This window comes from Eutrigla gurnardus, assembly GCF_963514095.1.
Source record: "Eutrigla gurnardus genome assembly, chromosome: 19".
Classification (NCBI taxonomy): domain Eukaryota; kingdom Metazoa; phylum Chordata; class Actinopteri; order Perciformes; family Triglidae; genus Eutrigla; species Eutrigla gurnardus.
The window spans coordinates 15651051-15666360 of record NC_139930.1 but is presented as its reverse complement, the minus strand read 5'-3'; the positions used below and the strand labels follow the sequence as shown (position 1 = coordinate 15666360).

Sequence of the window (15310 nt, the reverse complement as noted above, 5' to 3'; positions counted from 1 at the left end):
AAGGCATTTTAGATGTCTTATTTGTTTACAAGTCAAGATTAAAAGTCTGCAGCCATGCTAGCAGGGCTGTAGCATGGGGCTGCAGCCCTGCTAGCATGCTAGAAGGCTGTAGCATGGGGCTACAGCCATGCTAGCATGCTAGAAGGGGGCTACAGCCCTGCTAGCATGCTAGAAGGCTGTAGCATGGGGCTACAGCCATGCTAGCATGCTAGCAGGGTCACAGTGGTGCTCAAATATAAGTGCTAACATGCTCACAATGACGTTAAATGCAGATTTTAAGCAGGTGTAATGTTAACCATCCTCCGCATCTTCACTGAGCGTGCTGCCATTTATTAATTAGCGTTCAACCCAAATTAAAGCTGAGGCTGAATGGGTAAGTCCTGAACGTATTGAACAAAGGAAAAGTTTGACCCGATGATGGCACTAGATGAAAAGTCTAGAGGGGAAAATATAATGTCTGAGCCACAATTTCATGGCGAACAACGACAGTCGTTTGTCTCAAACCCCGAAATGTCAACCTGCTTTCAATTCATTATTTTCCTGCACTTCACTCCTAACAAAGAAAATGCTAATTCGCGTTTTGTATATCTCACATCATCCCTCCAGAATATCACAGCGGTGGGAGCGCACGCAGCAGAGGTTTATTGTGAGCACGAATCCAACGCAGAAAAGAGGGACAATAGATAGTTGACAACAAACAGTGGGCACAAAAGAAAAACCCACTGCTGAACTCTGGAATAGTTTATCCAAAAAAAAGAGAGAACACTTGCATCCCGAGGCGGCGGCAGATTAACACCAAAATGCAGGAACACTTGTGCGTGTTAAATGGGAAACGAGGCCGTGTGTACACGAGAACCACAATCGCCGGCTTCTACAGTGTGAGGAGTTTCCAACCGGAGTGGGAAAAATGCCAAACCTTCCCACCACCTTGACGAATCGATCCGTGTGTTTCTAACCTCTGCCTCCAGACCTCTGATTGCAACCGTCAGAGCCGTGAAAGTGTGGCCTGGAGGAGCCTCTGTATCTCTGAACTCCAGGGCTGCTGGGAGAGCACTTACTTTGATTTATGGTCACACGACTCATGAGCAAAAAAAACGTCTACTGTAGCACCGGTCTGCATGGGCTCAGGCCAGATGGCGGTCAAATTAAAAGGGAAAAAAATCAACATAAAGTGTCCTCAGAACAGCTCCTTCTCCCTTCTCTTCTCATGGTTTCTGGGGTGATCTACATGATTACTCACTCCAGTCTGGATCCTGATGGTGGAGACGGTCCGAAATCTCCTACATGTGTTCAAAAGGCTCTGGATCTTTAAATGCTACAGTATTTAGCGACCCGCTCATCTTTTTTAGGATGCATCTGCAATATATCTTAAGTCATTCATTCATTCATGTGCCATCATTTTCACTTTCTACTCTGACAATGTTTGTACAGATAAACTACACCAAGACATTCTGAAGTATTAAGTGCCTGAGGAAACCCTGGGGTGCGCCAAGATGGCGTAAACAAAATGGTCAGGTAGAGTGATAATAATGCTCTTAGGATTAGCACAAAAAAGAACGAGTGAACTCTGTTCACCATCCGAGTACTGAGGACTCTGAAAGTTCCTATTGTTTCTCCATAATAAAGAAATCAAGCGGGTACTACGATGTAACGATGGACCATCTGTTATCCTGGAAGAAGACCACATAGGATCTGCTTGCAAAAGAACAAAACAAAGCGTCTATTTTTTTCCCGCAGCCTGATGTCTTTTGGGGGCGAAGTGAGTAAACAAATACTTCTTTTGTTGTCTTTTGCGATTGTGAGGGCGCTACGTGACGTGCTGTTTGTCTGCCAAATTAAAATCAAAACAGTGAAGGCAAATCCTTAACATGAAAACGGAGATACGAGGTTTCATTTAACGAGGTTAGACTGAAGCACTCTTTTGTCGCCAGTTAATCCTAAAATTAAACATGGAGCTTAATCTGAGATAAAATATACATTGAAGGTCCTTGAATATTCAGTGTTTGTAATGTTAGGTTAATTGTACGTATCCTCGTTTCCCACGGCAACACACAGAAGTGATGTTTTCTTCTGCTACGTTTTTTTTATTTTGGCTAATCTTATGTCACATTCTGTTTCATAAGTTTCATTATTAGGTCATTTAATTTCGATGCATCTGACACGTATTGCTCCAAACTAAATCTCATTGTGTAATGACAGATAAGGGATTGTGAGTTTAATAAAACAATCATAAAGCAGCACATTTTCCCTGCAGATGATGCGTGTTTGGTTTGCTGTGTGCGTCCTGTGTGTTGATCTAACGATAACTGATGCGGCCCCCATACGGCAGCGACGCTGTGCCGGTGAAGCCTCGTCTGGGTGTTTATGACAGACATTCAGCTGTAAAACTGCGACATTTCCTGGACTCATTTAGATGCTAAGAGATCGGTATCACAGGCTCATCGTCAGAATCAATTAAAGGACTGTGAGATCCATGCTGCTGATTTGTGCAGCCACTGTCTTATCAAGGCTACAGAATGCATTTGAGGCCTTTAGCCCGGCTAGGAGAGGAAAGTGCAGGTCTCACCTTGAGCAGCAGTTTGCAGATCTCATATTTGCCCTTGGCAGCGGCTTCGTGGAGCGGTGTGAACTTCCACAGGTCGGCCACATTGACGGAGGCCCCGTGTCTGACCAGCAGCTCGGCCACCTCGTAGTGGCCGTACGAACAGGCATTATGGAGGGGAACCAGACCACTGTGATGGGGAAGCACACAAACAGAATATATTTTAAAAAAACACGCTCTAATTTAACACGTAAGCCACATTATTGCTTATGAGGAGCGAGGAGGCCCACCCTTTGTCCTTGGCGTGCACGTCGGCCCCGTGGTGCAGCAGGTACTCCACCACCGACACTCTGTTGTAGCCGGCAGCAAAGTGAAGGGGGGTGGAGTGTCTTCCCTCCAGATCTCTGCAGTTCACATTCTGAGCGGTGCACAGAGACTGGCGAGAGACAGAGACGAAGAGGAGAACCGTTTAAATCACATAAGGCGCGTTTAGTATTCAGCGTTTCAAAAAGGACAAAGAAAAGATTTGATTTGAGGACGAGATCATTTCAAGAGGTTTTTCATCAAACTCAATGTGAACACGGAGACAGTTTTTTTTTGTTCTTTTTTTTAAATGCTCAAGTGCAATAACATCACTTTTTTAAATGAAGACGGATGATGAATCGTAATGAATAATCAAGATCTGACAAATTGAGAGGAGAAAAACTGGTAATAGGAAAGATTCTATGTAATTTACATACAGATATGAACAGTGAACAGTTCTCTGTGCTGCCGTGATTCTTGCCGGTTTAGTCTTCCTCTGTGGAATACATTTTTTTGCAGGTTGTATCATTATTCTTTGCTTATTTATGACATTTAAAAAACTATATTTGAACCACTTTAAATTTACAAATGTGTCATTTCCGATATTAGGCTACACACGACATCATCCACAGGCAATTAAGCAAAACCAACATTTAACAAGAACAAAGGCTGCTTCTGAGAGACAGCAGGAGAAACACAAATAGAGAACAGAGAAACAGTGTTCCTCTGATCACCCCACCATCATTTATGATGAAAGAAAATATGTCTGTGAAATGAAACATGTGGGGAAAAGGGTTTTAGGGAACAACAGTATGGAAGCTATTAACTGACGTTGTTGTGCGTTTGCTGGACTGAGGCAGACACTTGCTTCCCCTGCTGTTCACAGGAAATAACTCCCGCTACCTTTTCTGATATTTCAGAGCCAATTACACCTTGGTTAGAGAATACACACAGTGTGGAATGTATTGTTAAGTTTCCGTCTTGACTCCTCTGCTGCCAGGAATAATGTGAAACCTCCTGCTGGCAGACGTATTCCTCAATCTAAAGCTATTGTCCCTCACTTCAACCTGCCATCGAGGCAGAGTCATTTCCGTTTATGAAAGCCGCGTTTCCAGGAAAAAAACTCCTCAGCGAGTGGAATATAATTCTACGTACAATGAAAATGAGACCCAAAGCTGATGGGTATGATTAAACTTGTGGGAGAGAGTTTTTTTTTCACACAAATCAAAACGGCAGCAACAATCGAGGGAGGGAATTTAAAGCTGAGATGAAATTAAAAATTTGCTTTTTAGATCACATCCTCGGATCATTTTATGTTGAAAAATCTATCTATTTCTTCAAAATCCAATATCTTTTTCTTCCAGTAAAAGAAAATATGAGGCATGCTAACATTGAGGCATGCTAACACAATTACAATCAATAACACTTCATGGCAAACACACATCCAGCTGTTAAAAAGCAACAACAGCATTGATTTGGAGTCATGTTTGTAGCCACCTGATGAATGTAAGACCAACATTACTCCTATTTATCTCTGGTTTTCATGCTCTTTAGCTGCTAAACATTCATCCGTTTGATTATATTTTAAAGTCATTGTAGCTGCATAATATAAAGTAGAAAAAACTCCCGTTCCTTGTTCCGGGTGACCATCTTTCTAACAGCCACAGTCTGAACCTCCTCAACGCCGGACCAGATGACAGGAATCAGGAACCGTGGTGCAAAGTGTTATTTTTCTTCCGTCAATCAGTAGCTCCGCCACAGCGTTAACCCCAGTCCGTTTGTGTGTGTGTGTGAGGTAAAAAGTGAGTGACAGGAAGCTAGAGCAGAGCTCGTCGTCTGCTTTGCTACGATTCCCTGCCTACCTGCCAGAGCATCACGCTTCAGATGCTGACAGACCGTCTTCATCTGGATGAGCCCGTTACCGTCTGTCTGCCCGCGTGTAAAGACACCACGGTTTTCCCTCCACACCAAGCACTTCTGTCAAATACTTCGCCGGATCTTACCGGGTCCCGACATTTGGTGGGTGGTTTTATCCGAGGCGTCTTACAGAGCATCGCCAGCGCCTACATTTTTAACACGAGTGGGCAAATCAACCTCCGACAGTCGGCCGGGATTATAGTGAGAGATGTGGTCGGAAATGGGATGGGATGGGGAAGTTTGGCCTTTAAAAAAACGAAAGGTTCACTATTTTACTCGGATCTTTGCAGACAAAAACACAAAAGACTTGAACGGGAAATATTTGATTCATGGCAAACAGTATCCCCCTGACATTTAACAAAAAAAATCACTGTGACCACGACTCCGTAAGAGCAACAAGAGCAGCCACAAAGGTCAGGACATTTCCATTCACAAGTAAAGACCAGATCATCTGTGCCAATTTCATTGAGTCTGTAGTTTTCACAGCAAATCACTTCCCAGGATCGGTGTCGTTACATATTACTACTGAGGTCATTTCCATTTTTCAAATTAAGGCAATATTGATTGTTTTTACGGCTATGCATTCTCTCATTTAAACATTTAATAGCCAAACCACTTTGAATGGTGTCTGTAGATTATTTTTGATTGTTTTGTTTTCTGTTTATATTCATGTAACTTGAACTCAACAAGGGAACAACATCAACTCTCAGTTACAAAATGTGACAAATGGCAACCAAACTACCTTGACCGTGTCCAGGTCTCCGGCTTTAGCAGCTTCTAGAAGTCTGTAGTCCACGTCGGAGTTTCTCACCGGGACGTTCTCTACAGAGCACAAGGAGAACATTGGAGAAACGTAGAATGAAAAAAACATCCATGTTGCTATGGCAAAGTAGCACAATATGGCCCTCCAAATGGAGGTGCACTCCAAAGTGAGAGACAATAAAATTACTTTGTATTATCGTACTTTTCATCTCAAAAACTAGAGACATGGGTAAAAATAACGAGTCTCTGCGTTCATGAGAAAAGCCTCAGTGCAGCTTTAATCTGGATACTGTATTAATGTAATGTGGAGTTTCCTTAACCACTGAACAAGTGAGTCATCCCCCAGTTCCTTTACCTTTACTCAATCTACACCACTCGTCTGAAGGTATCAATACTGACCTATCAAAATCAATTCCTGTTAATCCTGCCGTTTCCAGCTGGTGCATAGCAACCAAAACACAGCACCTGCACATCTGAATACCCAACCTCACACACACACACACACACACACAGACACACACACACACACACACACACACACACACACACACACACACACACACACACACACACACACACACACACACACACACACACACACACACACACACACACACACCGTTGAGTATTTGTTGAACAGCATCATTTCCCATTTGAGCAGCAGTGAAGCCCTGCAGTGACACCAGCGAGGCGTCTGCCCCGTATCCTAGCAACAGCCTGCAGGTCTGAAGGTGGCCTGCCATTGCGGCGCGGTGCAACGCCGTCTGTCCCAGCGTGTCCACGGCATTCACCTGCAGACACAAACACCTTCGTATTATGATTCTAGAAAGGACCTTATGTTGCTTCACTTCCACCTTTAGAGTCTCGTTACACTGTACTTTGTAACATTCAAACACAACTTTTCTGTAAAAAAAACAACAACAATTGATTTATAATATTTATAATATGGTCTATAATGACCTGAACAACCATGAATCATGTTTGAAATGGCTGTGTTTATGTATTAGACACAGTTTACAATGTGTCAGCTTTCAGGGAGAAAGACAGGAATGGCAGGAGACAAGATTAACTACAGACAGTCATGTGACTCGGTCCCAAATTTAGATGCATGTCGCATGCAGAACACAAATGTGTACTCGCATGTGTCAGTATCAATAGCGATCGCACAATAAGAGCAGGAGGGCAAATTTGTTCCACTTAAAAAAAAAAAATGATATGTGAGTCACCACTTTAAAAAAAAAAAAAAAAAAAATCAGTCCGCCCTCCGCACTGATTTCACCCTCTATTACTCTTGGATATCATAATCAAAATGCCAGATCCAAAAAAACATCCATCCATTTATCCATCCATTTATCCATCCATCCATTTATCCATCCATCCATCCATCCATCCTGCGTGTGACTAACAGGTGGACATGCAAACATGCATTCATATATAGAAAGAAAACAGTACACTTGCATCGTGACTGAAAACGCTGCGGTTTACCTTGGCGCCGTGTTTCTGTAGCACCTCCATGATCTCGTTATGAGCACATTCTGCTGCCACGTGGAGAGGAGTCATGAAACTACAGAGGAGGAGAGAAAAGGAGGAGATAAAGGTGAGTGCTCAACGTTTGTTTCTATTTCACATGCAGTAAAGCTTTACAAAAACATGCTCATCTGGCGTCCCGCATGGTAGCACAAAATACCACCTATAAGCAGCTTGCTATCAGCCTGCAATCACCTCCATATGCTCAATCATTGTGTTGACAGCATGCAGTTTGCATACAAACACAATCATGATGATGCCGAAAACAGCACTCACTCTTTATTCTTCTCATGGACGCTGGCGCCTTTCCTCAGCAACAGCTCCGTCACCTGCTTCCTCTTGGGGTGCGGCGATGCTACCGCGCAATGCTAACACACAGACAGAAACAGCGTTTTAGCATCTCCCATAGTGTGTGCGCAGGAAAGGGAGCATGTGTGTGTGTGTGTGTGTGTGTGGTCATCTCACCAGCGCCGTCTCGTGTGTGTGAGGGTGTTTGAAGTTGATGATCTCCAGCGCCAGGGTCTTCTTCGCCTTGGCCACGTCAGCTTCGCGAGCAGCCTGAAGCAGCGAGTGGCCTTTAAACTCGTCTGAAGTAGTACAACATGTCAACACGTCAGGAACAGCAAAAAACAAACAAACTTTGTTTCTGTCAAATCTTTTGAGTTCATCTTGACAGGTTGCCTCCGAACCAGAAAGCATCTTAAAACCACAGAGGAACATCTCACACTTGACGAGAACTGGATTTTCAAGGTTCTCAGCCAAATAAATAAATTCTTTCACTTGGAAATGACCCTGCGGGACGCCAATTCTTCAGGAAGATTACTTCAAAGATTTTAACAGCGAACTAATAACTTATAATGCATCTTCAAAGGGAGGGGGGAATGAGTCAAAAGCAACAAAATAAATCAGCTGATTAACAGAAACTGCCTCTCCAGGTTATTCTAGAAAGAGAAACTTTAAGTTGTTTTTGTATTATTTTAAATCCCTGGTTAGTCTAGCACAGTGAAAATGAAGAGGAGAAAGTATTTGGTTTTTTTTAAAAATAAAACCTACATGAAAAATGTCATAATTCAGAGTAACAGAAAGAGTTTACAACATCACTGCAAAAATAACTGCAATTAAAACAGGTGTTCCAACTGATTTCCCTCCTCACATGCAGCTCACTTCATGTCACTTCTTGACAAAAAGTGTAAAAATGTGGAATTGTGGTTTTAGATTTGCATTCTTCAGAGTCCCTCGTCCTTAAAAATACAATAACTGGCAAACTGACTTATTCAAAACCAATTACCCTGAACCACTTTCACTTTTATCTGAATCATCTGGGCAAACTGGACTATTTGTCCTATTCGATATTGATTTTCTATTGTCAACAACAAACTTTTAACTCACAATCACGACAACAGGAGGCTTAAAAACAGGATATCAAAGGTTCAATAAAATACATCCAAAGTGTTTTTCACAGTCTGCACTGGTCAGATAACCATTTGTTCTAGGAAACAAAAAGAGCTGACACACAATTTCTTCAGAACTCCTGAAACCTCTACCTAAAGTTTAAAAAAAAAAAGTTTACGACGCCAAAAAGAGCGAAACCTCCTTTCACCACCTTGAAGACTCATCTCCTCTGGGCAAATATCCCACTGAAACGCGTTTTCAAAAACCACAGCATCATCAAAATCCAGGAGCGCTTGTCAATTGTTGCACATGAACCCATGATGGCTTTTGATTCATGGAGCATTCGATTTTTCACTTTGATCTGCCTCGACACAAAGATGAAGCAACAAGTGCATCGGCGAGATAGCCCACTCGCTAATTAACTTTCAAAGAGCTTTCTGGCACAGAAAAGGACTTATCTTGTCTGCTTTGACTCTGCAGATGTAAAGAAAATTAATTTGATGGGAGCGTTAAAATAACATATCATGCATCTACAAAATGCTCAATTAAGAAAAGTTTCTATCACTACACAAAATTATTATGATAGGGTATTTAGATAGACATCAAACAAAACTAAATTAACTTGAAATAAAAAGAAAAATAACAAACGACTTGAACACAGGATTTAACAGTTTCTAAAATATGACAGTCTTCTTCGGTGGTGTTTCATCCAGTACACTGTCCGGCATAAATACATCTTTCTAAAATGAATCCAGCACCGTGACACATTTAGCATCCACACTCACATGTGAGTCTCTCCTTCAGCTCGGGAGTGGGCGCCATGTCCACGGAGCTCTTGCTGTGGCAGTTGAGCAGGGTCGGGTCGGCGCCGTGGCTCAGCAGCAGAGAGCACACCTCCACTCTGTTTTTAGACGCCGCTTCATGGAGCGGGGTGAACTGCCACAGATCCATGGCGTTCACACACGCTCCGTGCTGAAAACAAGGAATGGTGGACGATTAAATGGGAGGTGGAAACGAGGGATTGAAAAAATAACAGTGCGGTGCATATCTGATCTTTTGGAATTCAATTTCCATGTTTACTTTTTAATAAAGAAGAAGTGTCACTGCCATGTGTGTGAGTGTACCTTTAACAGCAGCTCAGTCACTTCGTAGTGTCCATAAGAGCAGGCATTATGTAGAGGCACCAATCCACTGGAGGAGCAGAAGACAAAACAGCATTCATTAACGATAAATATACAGATTTATTCGATAAATGCAAAAAAATAATAGAATTAAATACCCAATTTCTTTACCTCTCCATTACAGCTTTCTCCAGTTCAGTAATGAATTTTGTAACAAAACTTAAGAGTCTACAGCGATTCTGCAGGCTTTCATCTAACCACCAAAATGACAACGCTAACAAGTTCAACATCTTAGCTTAGCATGTTAGCATGCTAATATATACCAATATTCACTAGCATGATTAAAAGGTCTATACTTTCACTGTGTTAAATCGGAAGGATGAAATTATAATTTAAATCTGTCGGCCTGAATACCATTAAAGCATAACTTTAATGTGAAATAACCTAAATGTACCTGTCATTTATTCAGACAGCACCTCGGGTGGATAATGCCGGATACATTTGACAACGCTATCAGAACTGCCACCATGTTGTTTTTGGTTGTGTGTGTACGTACCCCTTGTCCTTGGCGTGGACATCTGCTCCATGCTGTAGCAGCAGCTGAACTATCCTCACCCTGTTGTATCCTGCTGCTAGATGCAGCGGAGTGGACTGGAGAGACAAGAGGAGACAAAGAGAGACAATCAGAGAGGATGGGGAAGTACGATACACATGTGTTTTAGCCCACAGCCTATTATCTTGATTTAATAACATCATTCCTGTATAGAAGGAGAAGAAGAAATACATTCTCGCTGTGACCGCACAGGCAGATTTCTCAAGGTAAGAGAGAAAACGGGGCTATTTCTCGGGGATATTTCCTCCATAAAACCGAAAAATCTGCAGCTCTGAAGGTTTTGAAGATTGAACTGAGAAGAGATGGCTTCACTCTGCATGCGCCGCTTGCTCTCTACGCTCCCGGCAAAGGCCGTGCTTCTTTAAAGCCGGGGTGTCACCCACACTGGTTCCATTATTAAGTCAGATTGAAGTTGTTGCAGAAAAAAATGTAATAGGAGCCCCGAGTCATGACATAAAAAAATATTGTACCACACTGGATGTACTCGGGATCAAATTGCGGATAGGGCCGGGATTAAAGCTACCGCGTGTCCGTTTCACACACCTGGCCGTCAATCTTCCAAAGACTTTCTGTCTGGGTCAAGAGTCCAACTGAAGCACTCAATCGATAACAACCAAATGCAAGAAATGTCTAACGGAAACAGAACTGATCATGAAGCGAATGAAGTGTGTGACAGGCAGGCTGGTGATGATGTGTGGGAGTGAATGGGGAAGGTGCAAAGACAAGACTATTCACATTCACGCAGCTGTTAAGACCAAACATCGGCGCGATATCCATGCAACAAACCCCAAAACAGTGCATCAGCTGAGCGAGCCAGCTGTAAGAAAAGGACGTTCCAGCATTTTTGTTGGGATGCCGACAAAACCAGCACAAAAATCCAGACGATGTTGGCACCGTTCAGAAATGCTACAGTGCAGATATCAGGCCCGAACACCGCCATCGGCATTCTAAATGGCTCTATTATGAAGGCAACAACAAAGTCGTTCAAAAAGTCACTTAAGGAGAAAGATTGCTCTTTTATAAGTGAAGACAACAACATTATTTCATAAGCCGTGATGCAAACCCGTGGCAACATCCAAAAATAAAAAAGAAAGATGTTTACAGAGCACTGATTTTCAAAGTGGAGCTTCTCAAAACTTACATACTTCTTTTCACACACACACACACACACACACACACACACACACACACACACACACACACACACACACACACACACACACACACACACACACACACACACACACACACACACACTATGTTCTCACTGCTGGCATCCTATTTTATGAATTATGCAGCAAAGTTACAAAAGTTAACACATACAGGATACTGGGACTCTTATCAAAGATTAGGTGTAAATTAGTGGTTATGGTGGAAATTGGATGGCTGCACGGTGGTGTAGTGGGTAGCACTGTCGCCTAACAGCAAGAGGGTCCCGGGTTCGATTCCCGAGTCGGCCCCGGGTTCCTTCTGTGTGGAGTTTGCATGTTCTCCCCGTGTAAGCGTGGGTTCTCTCCGGGTTCTCCGGCTTCCTCCCACCGTCCAAAGACATGCGGGATGGGGATAGGTTCATTGGTGACTCTAAATTGCCCGTCGGTGTGAATGTGAGAGTGAATGGTTGTTTGTCTCTACATGTCGGCCCTGTGATAGACTGGCGACCTGTCCAGGGTGTACCCTGCCTTCGCCCAATGACAGCTGGGATCGGCTCCAGCCCACATGCGACCCTGAATACAGGATAAGCGGTAGACAATGGATGGATGGATGGAATTTTCTTTTTTTTTTCATCCGACTAAAAGTGAAACTGTGAGCCCAACTGTAGTGTGGGACGAGAGCTTGAAAAACAGATCATCTTTGGTGATCTCGGAGTTCAGCGAAGAAGCAGCAGCTGCAGAGAGGCAGAGCCGGGTGGACAGATGGTCCGCTCGTATTTACAGGATGTGACAGCAGCGTTTGGAAGGACCAGGACATGTACACAGTTACTCATCATCCTCATTTAAAATGCAGTGTGCGTTTGTGTGTACTTGTTATTGCAAAATGAGAAGAAAAAAAAAAACCAGAGTGTAAAGCAATGATCGGGTCTCAGTACATCTACATACATTAGTCTCCTTAAACCGAGCTAGCGGTGAGTCATCAGTTAGGCGTCACACACACAAACACGCACACAAACAAACGTGCATGTACTGTTGCATCACCGTGATGTTGTTGCCAGGGTCAGACTGGGTTTAAGCTCCACCTCCTCAATCTGTCTACCCTGTGAGAACAGCGGGTACGTGCACGTTGTGTGTGTGTTTGTTTGTGAGTGAGAGACGGTTTTGTATTGGATTCTCCACACAGAAGCCTATTTGGATTCAAGTCATAAAAAAAGCAGCTCCAGCTGAGAGTTTTATTATGATGCTCTGCTCTGACCTCAGCACCCATAAGCCAATAATAATCAAAAGTGTCACCGCTGTGTCATCTGTTTGAGCCGTAACGCATTCAACCCCGTCCTACTCAACCTTCCGCTGCAGCCTTCGTTTTCTGGCGCAGTGAATTTATGAAAGCAAAGATGTTTTTTTTTTTTTGTCGGTTACTATTCGGAAGGCCACATAGTAACCCTTCAGATGGAAAAGATGAAAGAATAGATGTTTTACTGAACACTTTTGAAAGAAAGTGCACTACAGTGAGCAGAAATGAGTGTCGCGAAGGTCGATTTGGAGTGAAATGACAAATTAAGTATGTGTCCAAGGTGTGAGAATAAGATTATTTCATCTTTCCTCGGGCTTATGGCATGTGTTTTAGCTCTGCATGCCATCCGTTTGTTTTGTGGTGAACATGCATCTAAAAAGAGCTTTGATAGATAATGAAATGTGTTGCCTTAAAGTGGAGAGGCCTAGCGGAAGATCATTGAGAGAGGGGAGGGAGTCGCCACACACGGTGGCAGACTGTAAGTGAACAATATCAATAAAAGACAGGACATTCTGTCGTGTTTTAATCACCTAAAAGCCTTTCTGTGGAGGAGGGGGACGGAGGAAACCGAAGGAAGCCAGGAAGGATGCGGAAGGCATGTTAAAGCCAAGATGGAAGATACTCATCTTTCTTTCTGACTTCCCTTGGTGGCTTTTTATGTCTCCCCTCCCCCTCCATAGAAACACTCATCTAACAGCCGTCTAACATCACACAGTTCAATTCTAACAAAGCATTTAAAAACCATGCGGGTTGCATTTAATCGGCTATCCATTCCTTCTTTGTGATGTTTCCATTTTTCTTTAACCTTTTACATCCTTCTCTCTCTCTCTCTCTGTCTTCCTATTCTCTTTAAGAGCCTGTCAACCTGTTCCCATGACAACAGTGACTGCAAGCTGTCAGCAGTTGCCATAGCAATGAGGCATGATCTATCCGGGTGGGTGTACAGCCACAATTGGACCATTTTGTTTGGTGTTGTTTGCATGACTGAGTGTGTTTATGCGTGTGTGTGTGTGTGTGTGTGTGTGTGTGTGAGAGAGAGAGAGAGAGAGAGAAGCTCCGGTGTTATTATCTAACTTTGCCCTGAAGGACCAACTGAACTGAAACCGCATACATTTGTCCCTTTTAGTCAGCGGCGATGTGAAACTAGAGACGCAGCATAGGTTTGAGCATCAATCAGCAAATGGATCTGTATGTTTCACGTCACATACGTTTCCCAAAATACACTCTGGGGGTGATGAGCATCTCTCTCTTGAAAAGATGAGCAGAACAGCTGCACTCGGCTCGTGAATGTGACCAAAATGATTACATTTTAATGTCAAATAATTAAGAGCAGTGGTCGGTTAATAACATTAAATAAATAGTGGAACGTCCCATTCATTTGTCCTCCAGCCTTTGAGCTGCCTCCGTACTCGGGTCAGGGCTGCACATCAGCAGATGGACGCGCCAACAAGATGAGTAGTGTCAGATGACTGGATCAATACACGTATTAGCAAATCTGTTTGCTATTCCTCTGTCCGACACACACACACACACACACACACACACACACACACACACACACACACACACACACACACACACACACACACACACACACACACACACACACACACACACACACACACACACACACACACACACACACACACACACAATAAAGGCACTGACAGCTCAGCCCAACCAACAGCTTGGAAGATAAATAACCTGCAGCTAGTCTTTCATCCTATCCTCTCCATGCACACGCACATGCACACACACACACACACGCACACACACACGCACACGCACACACACACGCACACGCACACACACACGCACACGCACACACACACACACACACACACACACGCACACACACACACACACACACACCTATCACCTATCTGCTCAGCCTCCTGGCTATAAACACTGACTTTTTCCGAGGAGCTGAGGGCTCCGCGGAACGTTTCAAGCTGTGCGGCTCAAAAGGCAACTCCAGGAAAACATTCTTCGAAAGCAACAGAAAACATCTTTTATTACTTTCAGTCTCAGACGGACACGCCGTTTCTAGACACTTGTTTTTCCCAGGTATCTGCTGGCAGGTGACATACAGTTAGAAACCCTCATATCTCAAAAGCATCACTTATACATAACATTATTATGTACAAGGATCACACTGGTAGTGTCTGTTTCTGCAAATTAGCTACTATTTATGAGGTGTACATGTTTACTTGTGGTGTAAAAACGATTCAATGAGCTAAAGTCAAAACTACATTAGGTGTTTTTGTCAGTTTAGGAAACAACGTGACGCTGAATTTTCCTGATAAAACGACTTTTACGCCATCGAGCTGCAGAGGCACACATCCCCCTCAGACAACAACATGCCACGGGCCTGCATGAAAGCAAGGCATTAAATTCATCACTGACAAAAGTTTATTAAACCTTCTCTTCCCCCAATTTGTCATCTGTCACCTGGAAAGCCTCTGGATGTTTCTATTATTCGCTTTCAAAGGAGCAGAAGTCTAATCTCTCCCTCAGACAGGGCGTCGGGTTACATTTATGCACACGCTGCCAACGAACGCCGTGAAAAATGATCGTTGCTACGACCTTATGTTGTGTTCACCTGGATGTGAAAACAGGAGCGAGCCTCGCCAAGACGGCCTCCACTCTGATCCGAGGGAGAGATTCCAGGTACGTCGGCAACGGAAC

General features: G+C 43.4%; 1 protein-coding gene across 2 annotated transcripts in view; it reads right to left on the bottom strand.

Annotated features, from left to right (window-relative positions):
• Positions 1 to 15310, bottom strand: part of LOC311030417 (poly [ADP-ribose] polymerase tankyrase-1-like) — a 61032-nt gene that overhangs the window by 13518 nt on the left and 32204 nt on the right. For both annotated transcript variants that reach the window (XM_084036155.1, XM_084036154.1), the window contains exons 7-16: positions 10121 to 10215; positions 9568 to 9634; positions 9229 to 9415; positions 7517 to 7638; positions 7328 to 7419; positions 7010 to 7088; positions 6144 to 6315; positions 5505 to 5584; positions 2833 to 2978; positions 2567 to 2732 (exon numbers count right to left, since the gene is read on the bottom strand). In XM_084036155.1, coding sequence (XP_083892281.1) covers positions 2567 to 2732; positions 2833 to 2978; positions 5505 to 5584; positions 6144 to 6315; positions 7010 to 7088; positions 7328 to 7419; positions 7517 to 7638; positions 9229 to 9415; positions 9568 to 9634; positions 10121 to 10215 — 1206 coding nt within the window. The remainder of the gene's footprint in view (positions 1 to 2566; positions 2733 to 2832; positions 2979 to 5504; positions 5585 to 6143; positions 6316 to 7009; positions 7089 to 7327; positions 7420 to 7516; positions 7639 to 9228; positions 9416 to 9567; positions 9635 to 10120; positions 10216 to 15310) is intronic.